General features: G+C 40.9%; 1 protein-coding gene across 1 annotated transcript in view; it reads right to left on the minus strand.

Moving 5' to 3' along the window:
- Positions 1 to 2,373: 2,373 nt before the first annotated feature.
- Positions 2,374 to 16,964, minus strand: part of LOC136858217 (very long chain fatty acid elongase AAEL008004) — a 62,232-nt gene continuing 47,641 nt past the window's right edge. The window contains exons 7-8 of the mRNA XM_067137600.2: positions 8,269 to 8,405; positions 2,374 to 2,610 (exon numbers count right to left, since the gene is read on the minus strand). Of these exons, the coding sequence (XP_066993701.2) occupies positions 2,446 to 2,610; positions 8,269 to 8,405 (302 nt within the window). The 3' untranslated portion in view covers positions 2,374 to 2,445. The remainder of the gene's footprint in view (positions 2,611 to 8,268; positions 8,406 to 16,964) is intronic.

A 16,964-nucleotide genomic window follows, 5' to 3' on the forward strand; every position in this document is an offset into this window, starting at 1 on the left:
CTGGAATTGTTTGGAAGTTTAGGTAGGTACTGTATTATAACTAAATACGATAGATACAAGCATAAAACCATATAAAAGTGCATGCATAAAAGAACCCTTTCAGACCCAGATTCGAATGTGCTGACATTTAAAAAAATATAATCCTAGGCTTATAGTTTACTTAAACTAAATCCTAAATATATGCAATCAATAAATTAGTATATAATGAAACATAACAAATGTTTGGTTGAGGGAAAATTAGAGTACGTGAAAAGGAAGTAAAATGAAGTATTGTATCAAATGTCAAAGAGAAACTCATGATTTTAGAGCAAATTAAATCACCGAATTGTGAAATACGTTGAAGGTATACATACATACATTATCACTATAGACCGTTATGCCTTCAGCGTTCAGTCTGCAAGCGTCTGTGAATTTACTAAACGTCGCCACATTCTTCTATTTGCAAATAATGCTGTGGCCTCATTTAGTTCTGCAACTCTTATCTTTGTACCGTTAGAAACTGAGTCTAAACATCGTCGTCTTGGTCTCCCTCTACTCCTCTTACCCTTCATAACAGAGTCCATTATTCTCCTAGATAACCTATCCTCGTCCATTCGTCTCACATGACCCCACCACCGAATCCGGTTTATCCGTACAGCTTCATCCATCGAGTTCATTCCTAACTTAGCCTTTATCTTCTCATTACAATTACCCTCCTGCCATTGTTCCCACCTATTTGTACCAGCAATCATACTCGCTACTTTCATATATGTTACTTCTAACTTATAAATAAAATATCCTCAGTCCACCCAGCTTTCGCTCCCGTAAAGCTAAGTTGGTCTGGAAACAGACCGATGCAAACATAGTTTCGTCCAGGAGCTGACTTCCTTCTTACAGAATACTGTTCATCGCAACTGCGAGCTCACTGCATTAGCTTTACTACACCTTTATTCAATCTTACTTACTATGCTACCATCCTGAGAAAACGCACAACCTAAATAAAAATTATCCACTGTTCCAACTTTGTATTACCAATGTAGCATTCAACTCGGTAGAATTTCTTACCTACTGATATACATTTAGTCTTAGAAAGGCTAATTTTCATACCATACTCATTGCACCTATTTTCAAGTTCCAAGATATGAGACTGCAGGCTTCCGGCCCAGTCTGCCATTAAGTCCAAATCGTCAGCATACGGCAGACTGATTACTATATTTCCACCTAACTGAATCCTTCCTTGCCACTTTATACCTTTCAGCAGATGATGCATGTAAACTATGAACAGTAAAGGTGAATAATTACAGCCTTGTCTAAACCCTGTAAGTACCTTGAACCAAGACCTCATTCTGCCATCAATTCTCACTGCATCTAAATTGTCAACATAAATGCCTTTGATTGATTTTAATAATCAACGCTTAATTCCATAGTCCCCAAGTATGGCGAAAAGCTTTCCCCTCTGTACCCTGTCATATGCTTTCTCTACATCTACGAAACATTCCCACAACTGTCTATTCCTCTCGCAACATTTTTGAATTACCTGGCGCATACTGAAAATCTGATCCTGGCAGCCCCTCTGTGGTCTGAAACCACACTGGTTTTCATCCAACTTCCTCTCAACCACTTATCGTACCCTCCCTTCCAAGATGTCAGTGAATACTTTGTCTGGTATATTAATCAATGAGATACATCGATAGTTGTTGCAATCCTTCCTGATCCCTTTGTAGATAGGTGCAGTTACTGCTTTTGTCCAATCTGAAGGTACCCTACAAACACTCAATGCTAATCATAACACTCTATGAAGCCATTTCATCCCTGCTTTCCCACTATACTTCACCATTTCAGGTTCAGATTCATCTATTCCTTCTGCTTTATGTCAATGGAGTTTATTTACCATCATTTTCACTTCCTCAAGCGTAATTTCACGAATATCATTTTTCTCCTCTTCATGAACTTTGTTGTTCTCGACACCATCGGAAAGATTTCTTTTTACGTTGAAAATACTGTATTTTCAAAATATTCCCTCCACCTGTCCAGTGATTCGCTGGGATCTATTATGAGTTCACTGAATTACCCATAACACTGTGCATTTCCTTTATCCCACCCTTCCTAAGATTGTTTATTAATGTCGACCACTTTATTACTGCATACTGTCGAAATTATCATCATATTTAATTTCCATTATGTCAATGAAATCAGAATTGATACAAATAACAAAAAAGTATTGTGTAAATAACGCGTTTTTCAGGTTAATTACTTCTTTTTGACACTGAGGAGGTTCAGAATCATGTGCAAATTAATGTTTGACAATGTTCATGAGCTAAGCTTCTCAAATAACCCCAAATAATTCCTCACACAAACAATTTCTAGCATAAGCTGCTCTTAAATCACATTACATTTTTAGGAATTTTTAGTGTTACTTCATGATACTATAGAATATCATTGGAATTGAAAGGATTAATGAAACGTTTACTCAAGTTTTGTTGGTCGATATGCCTTCCTATAGAAGTCATAGAATAAGATCAACATGAAGAGGTTCTGAGGGACGAGTAATACGCTAGCTATGATAGGATATTTGCAGGGGTTCGCCACGAAGAGTTGTCCCGCATGCAGCATGATTAGAAGAAACTGGAGCTGGAACAAAACAGTACACATCGCATTACGAAAGGGATCAAATAGTAATGATATCAAAAATAAATGGTACTTCTTGTTTGACGTCGCACTAATTCGTACATGACTTTCAGTAGGAAAAGGCAGCAGCCGGAGGTTTAATTAAGGCACAGTCCCGGCATAGTCAGATGTGAAAATAGGAAATCACATGAAAACATAATGCAATAAGATACTAAAGTTGAAAACTAGAAAAGCGGCTGGAATTGATAAGTTTTCTGGGGATATGTTAAAGACAACGGGTTGGGATATAGTACCATATCTGAAGTACTTATCTGATAATTGTTTGGTCGAAGGAGCTACGCCAGATGAATGGAGAGTTGCTATAGTAGAACCTGTGTATATAAAGGAAAGGGTGATAGACATAAAGCTGAAAATTACAGGCCAGTTAGGTTGACATGCATTGTATGTAAGCTTTGGGAAGGCATTCTTTCTGATTACATTAGACATGTTTGTGAAATTAATAACTGGTTCGCCAGAAGCGAGGCCGTCTTCCTCATCGGCCTCGATAGAAGGCAGTTCGGTTTTAGGAAAGGATATCCCACTGAAGCTCAACTTGTAGGATTCCAGCAAGATATAGCAGATATCTTGAATTCAGGAGGTCAAATGGACTGCATCGCGATTGATCTGTCTAAAGCATTTGACAGGGTGGATCATGGGAGACTACTGGTAAAAATGAGTGCAATTGGACTCGACAAAAGAGTGACTGAATGGGTTGCTATATTTCTAGAAAACAGATCGCAGAGAATTAGAGTAGGTGAAGCTTTATCTGACCCTGTAATAATTAAGAGGCGAATTCCTTAAGGCAGTATTATTGGACCTTTATGTTTTCTTATATATATAAATGATATGAGTAAAGGAGTGGAATGAGAGGTAAGGCTTTTTGCGGATGATGTTATTCTGTATCGAGTAAGAAATAAGTTTCAAGATTATGAGCAACTGCAACGTGACCTCGATAATGTTGTGAGGTGGAAAGCAGGCAATGGTATGTTGATAAACGGGGTTAAAAGTCATGTTGTGAGTTTTACAAATAGGAAAAGCCCTCTCAGTTTTAATTACTTTGTTGTTGGGGTGAAAGTTCCATTTGAGGATGATTGTAAGTATCTAGGTGTTAATATAAGGAATGATCTTCATTGGGGTAATCACATAAATGGGATTGTGAATAAAGGGTACAGATCTCTCCACATGGTTATCAGGGTGTTTAGGGGTTGTCGTAAGGACGAAAAGGAGAGGGCGTATAAGTATCTGGTAAGACCCCAACTAGAGTATGGTTCCAGTGTATGGGACCCTCACCAGGATTACCTGACTCTAGAACTGAAAAAAAGTCCAAAGAAAAGCAGCTCGATTTGTTCTGGGTGATTTCCGACAAAAGAGTAATGTTACAAAAATGTTGCAAAGTTTTTGCTGGGAAGAATTGGGAGAAAAAAGACGAGCTGCTGGACTAAGTGGTATATTCCGAGCTGTCAGCGGAGACATGGCGTGGAATGACATTAGTAGACGATAAGTTTGAGTGGCGTTTATAAAAGTAGGAAAGATCACAATATGAAGATAAAGTTGGAATTCAACAGGACAAACTGAGGCAAATATTCATTTATAGGAAGGGGAGTCAAGGATTGCAATAACTTACCAAGGGAGATGTTCAATAAATTTCCAATTTCTTTGAAATCATTTAAGAAAAGGCTAGGAAAACAACAGATAGGAAATCTGCCACCTGGGCGACTGCCCTAAATGCTGATCAGTACTGATTATTATTATTATTATTATTATTATTATTATTATTATTGTTATTATTATTATTATTACTCAATGATGGCGGCTGTGTGACACGACGCATCGATTGCGAGTGATAGTGTATTGGTACTTATAAAGGCAATATTGCACAATAAAGACTGTATTAGTTGTGTAGAGTGTAAGAAGCAAACGCTGATCAACGGACATTAAAGGTGAGTATGTGTGAAGTATTTAGTGTCGTTAAGAATCACGAACTATGGTTGCATGAAGGTACTTAACCTAAACGAATAAAAGTTAGGATCGAAGCTTAGACAACATCGAAACGTAATAAGTAGTTCACAAGATCACCACTAAAGGCGTATTGGAGCAATAAGTTTGTGGAACTATCACTTGAGTTCAATCAATCACTACTGATCTGCATTTAGGGCCCAGGTGGCAGATTCCCTATCTGTTGTTTTCCTAACCTTTTCTAAAATGATCGCAAAGAAATTGGAAAATTATTGAACATTTCCCTTGGTAAGTTATTCCAATCCCTAACTCCCCTTCCTATAAACGAATATTTGCCCCAATTTGTCCTCTTGAATTCCAACTTTATCTTCATATTGTGATCTTTCCTACTTTTAAAGACACCACTCAAACTTATTCGTCTACTGATGTCCTTCCACGCCATCTCTCCTCTGACAGCTCGGAACATACCATTTAATCGAGCAGCTCGTCTCCTTTCTCCCAAATCTTCCCAACCCAAACTTTACAACATTTTTGTAACGCTACTCTTTTGTCGGAAATCACTCAGAACAAATCGAGCTGCTTTTCTTTGGATTTTTTCCAGTTCTTGAATCAAGTAATCAAGGAAACAACACTAGAGAGCAGTTATACACCCAGCGCTAATTTGGATCGTTCGCGTAATGTTCTGGTGATAAATGGAAACATCTACTAACACAAACGCGCGTGATCAAAATCAAATGGTTACTCCGAGCATCGAATCATCGAATAAACTGAAGGAATCAAAGGATGTCTCTTGAGATACCGACCTAATAACCCTGTCAACAGCTGTACAACAAGGTGAGGGAGAGGGAGAAGATGATCCAAACATGGTCGAGGCGGTAGAAGCACAAAACAAGGAGCTTGTATTTGTAACATTAGTCAATGAGATTAAATAATGCGACACAGTAAAATGGATCGAAAGATTGCAGCAGATGATGCACGGTTTAGCAGGATGCCCCGAGGATGGTGGCCGAAAATAACCAAATAGTTTCAACAACGCTTTGACCAAGGAGCCCGTCAAATTGATGTCAGGAATTTATACAATCGATTCGGACATAAGAGTCAGAATATTAATGCATGTGAAACGGATAACCTCAAAGAAAATAATGCATTACAAATGCCATCTATGGTGAAGAACACAGACTTGTTCCTCAAAGTGAAACGAACGTTATTGACAAATATTGATGAATATTGTAAGAAAGAGGCAAAAAAAGAACTAAGAAAATATTTAGCCAGAAAATAAATCAAGAAATACTCGATGTGATGAATGTAATCATAATATCGGAACGAGTAGAACAGCAAATAACCACGATCGCCGAAATGAATGATGTGTTGTATGCATGTCAACAGACGTATGAGATGGTGACAGCTAAAGGAAAGAAGATATCTGGCTGGAAAAGCTCTATCGAAGCCAAGACCAACAAATTGAATAGAAAATTGGAAATAATTGATGTCCACCGCTCAAATGAAAGAGCAAGTAAAGAGTTGATTAGAATGTGTAGAGAAAATCGAATTCATCCAAACACGAGTAGTGATATTCAGAAGATGCGTAATACGATTCTTGAGAAAATAGCTATTTACAAGAAGAAGATAGTGATAGCTGAAAATCGTATAGCATCTAGGAACACAAACCGAAAGTTTGAGTTTAATAGGAAGACCTTCTATCGTGACCTTGAAGGCGATAGATTTACAGTAAGTGAAGATATTAATCTTGAAGAAACCAAACGCTTTTGGACTACAATTTGGAAATTGATGAAAGAAAAGATTATGAACAACTGATCCAAGAACTAAGTCCAGCGGAAGTGAAGGTAGACATGGATAGAGAAAAGATAAAAGAGGTCATATCCAGGTGTATAAAGTACCTAGTGAACTGGAAAGCAATAGTACCTGATTTTGTACATAATTACTTTATTAAGAGGATGTATGCATTACATGAGAGGTTAGAACAACTAATCTACGAAATAATTCAAACAGTGTGTTCATAATCTCTGATTTTTAGTCACTGCCTCCTTGATCGCTATGGCAGCTGTTTCCAGCGAGCGTTAATAGGGTGTTAGTTAACCTTCTGCCGAAATAAACTTGGTGAAACGCGTGACTCGTACGAATGAGTTAAAATATTAACCCTAAGTTAACAAACCCAGGGTTAGAGTATAAACCCACGTTGATGAAAGCGGGCATTAGAGCGTTATGTCCTCTCTCTGGCTAAGGAGATTTGAAGCAGTTATTTGCAGTGCAGCGATGGTAAAGAGGAGAGGGGTTGTGGCCGTGGATCTGTCCGGCATTTGTCCCAGATTATGTTATACAACATACAAATTGTGAGCGAATGCAAAATGATCTCGTCAATATTGTGAAATCGGCAGCAGGCAATGATATGATGGTAAACGGAATGAAAAGTCAGGTTGTTAGTTTTAGAAAGAGGAAAAGTATTCTCAGTTTTAAGAAATTCGTGCACCGAGCTCGATAGCTGCAGTCGCTTAAGTGCGGCCAGTATCCAGTATTCGGGAGATAGTGGGTTCGAACCCCACTGTCGGCAGCCCTGAAGATGGTTTTCCGTGGTTTCCCATTTTCACACCAGGCAAATGCTGGGGCTGTACCTTAATTAAGGCCACGGCAGCTACCTTCCCAGTCCTAGCCCTTTCCTGTCCCACCGTCGCCATAAGACTCATCTGTGTCGGTGCGACGTGAAGCCAATAGCAAGCAAAAAAAGAAAAAAGAAAAAAAGAAATTCGTGCAGGGGGTAAAAGTTCCTCATCGGGATTCTTTTAAGTACATAGGCGTTAAATATAAGGAAGTATCTTTATTTTGGTAATCACATGAACGGGATTGTAAACAAAGGTTACAGATCTCTTCATATGGTCATGATGTTATTTAGGGGTTGTAGTAAGGATGTAAAAGAGAGGGCATATATGTCTCTGGTAAGACCGCAATTGGGCCTTTGATCTACATGTAAGGCGCCTAAACAACAAGCATCATCAACGAGACCACAATTAGAATATGGTTCAAACGTATGGGACCCTCGACAGGATTCCCTTTCGAGAACCGGAAAATATCCAAAGAAAAGCAGCTTCATTTTTCTAGGTGATTTTCGACAAAATGTTGCAAATCTTGGGCTGGGAAATCTTGGGATAAAGGATACATACTGTTCGACTATTCCGAGCTGTCAGTGGAGAGATGGCATGGGATGACATTAGTAGGCGCAATAAGTGGAAGTGGTGCTTTCAAAAGTAGGAAAGATCACAATATGAAGATAGAGTTGAAATCGAAGAGGACAATTTGGGGCAAATATTCGTTTATAGGATGAGGAGTTAGGGATTATAATAATTTACCAAGGGAGGTGTTCGATAAATTTGAAAATTCTTTGAAATTATTTAATACAAAACTGGGTAATAGGGAATATACCACCTGGGCGACTACCCTAAATGCAGATTAGTGGTGATTGATTTGCCTTAGTGGGGGAGGTGAGGGAGAGGTGCAGTGGGGACCGTGGCCTATAAAAGGAAACCAGTCCCTGCGCCTCCCGAATTCAAAGCTGCAAGGCTAGTCAAACACTGCTCGGTCGAGACAACTGAGGCACGCTGGTCTATCTTTCTAGCGAGTGCGCTGCACGGAGACACATTTATGTTAACATACCATTTGTAACTGAGTGATGTGCTTCTTCCACCAAATGTACTTCTTATACTCCGGATACATCGAGGTCCAGAAATAGTACGTGTACATGACAGCATGGACGAACGAGTTCAGCAAGCCGAGGAAAGTAGCGTGGCCCCCTGAAAAATAGAAGAGTTTGATTATTCCGGAACACAATGAACACAATCATAAAGTGATTAAATGATTATAAGTCTTATAATAAAGGGAAAATGCAGAAAATGTGAACGTCCGCTTACATGAATGAAGGGAGGAAGGGTCTCAATCCCTTAAAAGTACAGTATTGTATCACAGGGTTCACTACAGGTGAAGATATGAAATAATGTAATATTTGTTGACCAAAGGACAACATTTAATGGCATAGCGTGACAAAAATGATCGCATGTCTCGCAAATGGTTCTCTAATTTAAATGTTTTGAAATGGGTCAACTACCTGCTTACTGTGTCTTTGCAATAAACATCTAAAGGAATGATTACAAGTACCCTAAGCGTATCTGTGTATGTTTATCCGTTATTCCCGTTTCCTAATGCGGGGTCGCAGATGAAGTGAGATGAGTTTACATGCTATGTTTTAAGGCCAGGTGCCCTTCCTAACGCCAATCTTAGTTGAGGAGCTAATGAAGATGAAATGTGTGATAGTGAATGAAACTGGGTAAGGAGGTGGAAGATTCCAGCTGTGGCCTATGAATTACAACTGCCCCGGTATTTTTCTGAAAGTGAAAAGAGAACCATTCTCATGCCAGCTGACTGTGGGGTTCCAACCTGCTCCAATCATCGACCTAGGGACTGGTAAATCTATAAGAAATATTCAACAGTAGGTTCATAAATGTCTGCAGTAACTTCTTCGGGTTGATTGACGTGAGTCTCGAACCTTATGGTAGGCTCTATGAGGTATCATTGTGAAGAATAATTCTTGTAGGCGATAATCCCTGTACGCCGATTGCTGGCATCACGGGAGAGATTATGAATGTCCTGGTATATGCTGAATCCATTATCTCTGAGGCCATCATGTTGGCTGACCTGACAGTATGATGAAGCGAGTTACGTAAGAGTTAATCATGAGAACAGGTTCCCATAATATGAGCAAGTGTTTTGAACTCTCTGTGGTAACGCCGACAGAGTCTGAAGAGTTTGTGGCATTTGCGCGGAGTGACATATTCACGGAGATTGAATTTAGTGACTCTTGCACGGAATGTCCAAGATTTGGATAGTTAAGACAGCTAAATTTGCTGGATAATAAATGTGGAGGGGTGGGATTGCTCTAATTGCGTTCCGACTATGGAACTGCCAAACGGAAAGGGAAAGGTGGGTAAAATTTTCGCTTAATGTTATCGTTTGCTGACAATTAGTTGACGGTGATCTGTGAGTCAGTGAAGTGGTTTTGAGAGATTCGTTCAATGGCTTGATCCTGAGTTGCGTTCGTTGCAAATTTCATGGAGGTCACTGAAACAAGCAAGCTTATCCCTTTATTAATTTCCAATGGATATCAATAGAGTGGACTCCACGAACAAGAAGAATGTTGCATAGTTGTGTGAATTATGTTAAGAAGAACTATTGCAGGAAGTGAAGTTAGGAAAGGAATGGGTAATTCCGGAAAACGAGCCAGAGAAGCAGAACAATCAGTTTCACAAATCTACGCAGAGGAATTTGGTCAGCTATTTAATTGTGGTTGTGATGACTTTATAACTATGATGCCAGCGCAGAAATATGCTCAACAGTAATTGAATTGTGTTCAAATGAAAAAATCCGATCCACTCAGGAGATGTCAACCCACCTCAACATTATTTTGTTAAATATGAATGACGGAGGAAATTTTCTTCTTCATCATGACAACAGGTGGACTCAGGACAGGATATTAGCGGTCACCAGCACAAAAGGAATAATCGTCTTCCTTTTTTATTGACGGTACATTCAAAAGTTCCTGTAAAGTTTGAGTAGATCGTTGTTATCCATACCGACCTGGAAAATTCTTTCGAAGAAACGAACTCCATAACGGTTGCCTACGCACTTCTACCAAACAAGACACTTGGAACTTACTATAGGCTGTTTACATCTGTGAAAAAATTCGACTCGTTGGCTGAATGGTCAGCGTACTGGCCTTCGGTTCAGAGGGTCCCGGATTCAATTCCAGGCCGGCTCAGGGATTTTAACCTTAATTGGTTAATTCCAATGGCTCGGGGGCTGGGTTTGTGTGGCGTATTCATCATCATCCTAGGTAGGGCCCTCATCTTCACAAACATGCAGGTCGCCTAATAGGCCGTCTACTAGAAAAAGACCTGCACCAGGCCTCTCCGGAGGCCATACGCCATTATTATTATTATTATTATTATTATTATTATTATTATTATTATTATCTGTGAAAAAGTACGTGGCTTGTTGGAATCCAGATTCTGTTACATATTTTGAAATGGCCAGCATTCAGTCAATGAAATATTTGTCCCGTTCATCAAGGATTTCTATTTGTAACTATCATTTCAATCAGTGCATATGGATAAAAGTGCAAGAACTCCATCTAGTGACTGATTATGTTACAGACGAAGAATTCCGAGTTCAAAGTGGAATGTGTGCTACACTGTCACTGGTACCAGTAAACAAGATCGAGTACGCCCGATTATGCATCCAAGAAGACACGCCCGAGTGTGAAAAACTCTGACCTTGTCGACCAATGGTTTGATAATGAAAAGGAATTCAAGGGATGTATGGAACTGTTCATATAGACAGCATCGAGCCAACAACGTCTCTGAAGGTTGGAACCGAAGGATAAACAGTTTGGTTTGAACGGCACATCCGAATATTTACTCATTAGTCAACACTCTTCGAGAGGACACTGAATTCTACGAATACACTTATGACAGAAAATTTCAGAACCTCGGCGGAAAAAGAAGAAAACTATCAGGATCATGCCTTAAAACAATGGCATTTATTCAGACTGGAATGAAACCAAACCAAAAAACCAAACCCCATGGCACTACAGCCCTTGAAGGGCCTTGGCCTACCAAGCGACCGCTGCTCTGCCCGAAGGCCTGCAGATTACGAGGTGTCGTGTGGTCAGCACGACGAATCCTCTCGGCCGTTATTCTTGGCTGTCTAGACCGGGGCCGCTATCTCACCTTCAGATAGTTCCCCAATTCTAATCACGTAGGCTGAGTGAACCTCGAACCAGCCCTCAGATCCAGGTAAAAATCCCTGACCTGACCGCGAATCGAACCCGGGGCCTCCGCGTAAGAGGAAGGCACGCTACCCCTACACCACGGGGCCGGCTCAGACTGGAATACAACAGACATCACTAAAAGTAAGATAAAACGACAACGGTCTGGAATTTTTTTTTTTTTTTTTTTTTTTTTTTTTTTTTGCTAGTTGCTTTACGTCGCACCGACACAGATAGGTCTTGTGGCGACGATGGGACAGGGAAGGGCTAGGAGTGGGAAGGAAACGGCCGTGGCCTTCATTAAGGTACAGCCCCAGCATTCGCCTGGTGTGAAAATGGGAAACCACGGAAAACCATTTTCAGGGCTGCCGACAGTGGGATTCGAACCTACTATCTCCCGAATACTGGATACTGGCCGCACTTAAGCGACTGCAGCTATCGAGCTCGGTAGGTCTGGAAAATACAAATGTACAGATAATATATAAGAACTGACGGTTCCTACTGGAACAAAGGGACAAAAAACAAAATGATAGTTTCTACTGGAAGTTAGTGGTCGAGTGTTATATGCATAGACATTTCACATTCCGACAGCAGCCAACATACTGCTGTCCAACTTCATCCCTCTTGTCCGCAGCTAACCTCCTTTAACATCCCATCATCATCATCATCTGTTTACCCTCCAGGTTCGGTTTTCCCTCGGACACAGCGAGGGGTCCCACCTCTACCGCCTCAAGGGCAGTGTCCTGGAGCTTCAGACTCTTGGTCGGCGATACAACTGGGGAGTATGACCAGTACCTCGCCCAGGCGCGCTCACCTGCTATGCTGAACAGGAGCCTTGTGGAGGGATGGGGAAGATTGGAAGGGATAGGCAAGGAAGAGGGAAGGAAGCGGCGTGGCCTTAAGTGAGGTACCATGCCGGCATTCGCCTGGAGGAGAAGTGGGAAACCACGGAAAACCACTTCCAGGATGGCTGAGGTGGGAATCGAACCCACCTCTTCTCAGTTGACCTCCCGAGGCTGAGTGGACCCCGTTCCAGCCCTCGTACCACTTTTCAAATTTCGTGGCAGAGCCGGGAATCGGACCCGGGCCTCCGGGGGTGGCAGCTAATCACGCTAACCACTACCCCACAGAGGCGGACCTTTAACATCCCAGCTGGTGAAATATTGGAATTTTCTCGATGCGGCTAGAGAAGGAACATTTATAAAAGTGACAGAATATAAGGGGGACGAAAAGAGACTGCCTCCAAGTGGTGCTTCTTAGAAACGTCATCAGTTCGGCTCGAAGTCCCTTACAATTAAAATGCACACGAAATAAAAATGATCGTCTGCCATTTGTAATGAACAAAACTTTTACGTGGCTCCCCTTATCCCCTTTAAACATGGCATTCAGAATCTAGTATTCACACTGCCCCGCGTTATTACAGGCAAGTATCAGAACCCAATCAATGGTTCTGCCAATCGCTCGATCTGAAACTGTTTCCGTACAAGTGTCACTCTGTGCAAGTTTTCCGATCCGTCTTGAGACCGGCATGGTATGCTTCGTACGGCCGATACATTAGCAGTAATATTGATACCCTCCATCAGTTCACCTCATGCTAGACCTTTATCGTCTCGGATCCAAGAGTTTGCTGATGTATAGTACTTGTGGAGGGACATGCCTTGCCCTTTGTGCTCCTTCGCAGTCCAGCTATTGAAAATTTCAGTCTCAGCACTTTTCCCACCTAGCGAGTGTCTTTCAGGCACTGTGGCTCACGAATTGCCTCAGTTTCGTTTACATTTAACGCTGTAAGACTGGATAGAATCTCTTGAAAACTGCCTGGCTAAATTTTGAAAGGGTTTATTTCGAAACAATTAAATGGGATATCTTCAGGTAGCTGTAGTTTAACTGATGGAATAAAAATCAATTTACATCATTCACTAACATTCCGCTAAAATGGACTTGGACTGTTTTGCAAATGGGTGACTCCTATTTTCTGTTATATAAACTTTCTGACATAGAGTTGTCTTATGAATACGAAGGTTAGGTAAGGGCTACGACGGTGAAGAAAGTGACAATTTAGGTAGCCTACAGCCCCAGCATTTACTTGGTGCGAAAATGGGAAACTACAGAAAACCACCTTCAGGGATGCCGACAGTGAGGGTTCAAACCCACTATCTCCCGAATACAAGTTCACATCTACCTGACCTAAAACGCATAGCCAACTCGCATGGTCTATGTTATTTAGTCTGGGTTTTAAAAACTTCATCACAAAATTTACAAGTGTTCCAACCATGTAAATGGAACCTTTCTGTCTTGGGGATACTTACAGTATGTATGATGGATAGTTGGAACAATTAAGCCTACCACGCCGGAGTCCAGAGCTGTACAGATTGTTACGATGAACAACATACCTTCCTAGGTAACCTTACTTTCAATAAGTGTTAATATTTCATTTAGCAAAATGCTAGTTTGATGAATTTTGGAAATGATCAGAACAAGTTTGTCCTTGCTCTAGGTGCTCCGGAGTTATTTGCCATAAGCAGGTGAAATTTTTCTTCAAAGATACACATTTAAACAAGTTTGAAATATTGTGGTATTAGGCTCGTTATTGGGTAGGGCGTGTGTAGTCCTGTTGTAAGTGGTAGAGAGCACTGCATACACACAAGTAGTTCTATTGATTGTTTGCAATACATCAAACGTCACTGCCTATGGCCTGTGTTGAGCCTGGGGTAAACTATGCCATTTCGAGATGATGGTGTAATTTTCGGTGTAGGATTATGCATGGCCATGGTGCCCCCCCTCCCCATAATACAAATTTGGGCTATGTTAGAAGTCAATGCTATGCGAAGAAATACTTTGACGATTTGTATATGGCACTGAATCCATTTTCTTCAATTAAAAATACTCACCCTCATCGCAGCGACGAACTTCATGAGAGAGGCGAGTGTGAGTCATACGAACTGGCCAGCTAATTCATCGGACATGAATTGCATTGGGCATGCATGGGACAGACTGAAAACCACAAACACTCCTACACTCATTAAGTGTAGCCAAGATGAAATGAGACTTTCTTCCTCAAGATGATGTAAATGTACTGATTGCAAGCATGTAACAGCCTGCCAGAGACCTGTACATTACCAGAGGAGGCCGTACACGGCACTAATAAGAGTGAATAAAGGAAAATCATTAAAATTAAAACAAAAATTGTCACCTTTCCATTATTACTGTTTATTAAGCGTTAGATATCGGAAGAAAAACATTCGAGTTTGTAAAAGTTTACATTTCCAAGATGTGTGTCTCTATAATAAAATAAAGAACTTTGTTACTGATTGCAGCCTGGATATTACAAACTTCTTTGTCTTTGTATATTTGGTTAAACTGTACTTCTTCTATAACGAGGCTCAATACGATATCTGGGGTGTCAAGTGGGAAGTGTTCCTTGCCAAGCAGTATGGTACCTAAACATGCATTAACAGATAAGAGAACTGGAAAATATCCAAAGCAAAGCAGCAAGATTTGGTCTGGGTAATTTCCGACAAACGATTAATGTTACAAAAAAAATTGAAAACTTTGGACAGGGAAGACTGCGGAATGAAGAGACGAGCTGCTCGTCTAAGTGGTATGTTTCGAGCTGTCTGTGGAAGGAGGACGTGGGATGACACTAGTAGACAAATAAACTTGAGCGGAGCTTTTAAAAGCAGGAAAGGCCATAATATGAACATAAAGTTGGGATTCAAGGGGACAATTTGGGGAAAATACTCATTCATAGGACGAGGAGTGAGGGATTGTAAAAACTTATTAAGCCAAATATTTGATAAATTTCCAATTTCGTTGAAACCCTTTAAGAAAAAGCTAGGTAAACAATTGATAACGGATCTGCCACCTGAGGGACAGCCCTGAATGCAGATCATTGATGATTATTTATTTTGAAATTTGAAATTTAGCTATTTTCAGAGAAAATAACTGCATGTTCAGCTCCATGGGTTAATGGTCACCGTACTAGCCTTCAGTTGAGAGAGCTCCGGGTTCGATTTCCGGTCTTATCGTACATTTTAACTGTGTATGGCTAATTCCAACGGTTTAGAGACTTAATATTTGAATTTTCCCAACACATTCCTGTTCATATTCACCCGAGATACAACATTACCAACCATCATAAGAACACGAAATTGTAGGTACATCCCTCAATATAGGGTTAGCATCAGAGAGGCCATTCGGCCGTAAAACCACACCAGATCCCCATGTGCGACATAGTTCACACACATGATCCCGCCAGTTTTGGAAAAGTAGCGGAAGTTGAGGATGAGGAAGAAGAAAAATATTGGCTAGAACACCACTGATTTTTATGTTATTCTTTTTTTTTACATCGCACCAACACAGATCGGTCTTATGGCGACGATTATTCTATTCTAGCTGACCTTCAAATATATTTCAAAGACCTTGTCTGAACAATGGCTTAATAGTAATGGTGGCAGAACACAACCTTGCCCGATTCTCCATATACGCAGGCCCGAACAAAACTACTATTCTTAAAAGTACACGTGGAGGCAGGTTGGTGGCTGTCCCGCTGTGCATTCGTGACAATGTCACGCGGTGCAATATAGACTCAGTGTGAAATAAAAGGCAGTTAGGTACTTGTAGTCAATACAATTATAATTGTATTTACAAGTAAAAAACGAGTGCATCGTAGTGGGCAATTGTCACGTCAACAAATCGACATATATAAACATGAAATACCGTCAGTCTGACTTCCTGTTTGTCTGTTCCATAATTAATGGCTATTTACAAATTCTCTGTCCTTCTCACAGCAGGTAGTTCGCCTCGTTGGTATTACCTGGACGGACAAAAGTTCTGATCGAAAGACCTCACTTTAACTTCGCTTCGCACACTCCGTCACTTCACAAGCAGCTGCACGCAGACAGGTCCGAACACACAGTCTGTTAGCTATCATTACGCACGTTGACTGTCCCTTAGCCCGATAACTCACGCAATTCAATTAATTCACAGTTAACCTGACTGCTCCACACTGTGAACCACTCAACACTGATTAAACAAAGACAGCACTGCTAATCAGCAGTCCTCTCCAAACTACTCACACACAGACACAGCGATGACAGTTCTCAACAATCCATCATGGCGACATTTCCTCAGAATTCTGACACTGACTGTGGTAGAACACCCAACACTCACTCCTGTACAACAACTCCGACAGCAGCCAACACACTGCTGTCCAACTCCATCCGTCTTGTCCGCAGCTAGCCTCCTTTAACATCCCAGCTGGTGAAATATTGGAATTTTCTCGATGCGGCTAGAGAAGGAACATGCTCGCTTCTTCTCTGATAAGGCCCGCGGTGGAACCATGAAGAGCACGATACTAGGAGAGGCTGGCTGGGAGGCCTCCTGCCGGACTCATATATCCATTCCAGGAAATACCAAAGGGAGGTTATTAAGGGCCGGCAGTCCAAGGGCACGTAACGGTATTCTTATTCCACCGGACGAAGTAAGAACGACTGAATATTGCTGCGATTTATAACGTACGTTGTACCGGATACGA

Source organism: Anabrus simplex, chromosome 1 (genome assembly GCF_040414725.1).
Source record: "Anabrus simplex isolate iqAnaSimp1 chromosome 1, ASM4041472v1, whole genome shotgun sequence".
In the NCBI taxonomy this organism is placed as follows: domain Eukaryota; kingdom Metazoa; phylum Arthropoda; class Insecta; order Orthoptera; family Tettigoniidae; genus Anabrus; species Anabrus simplex.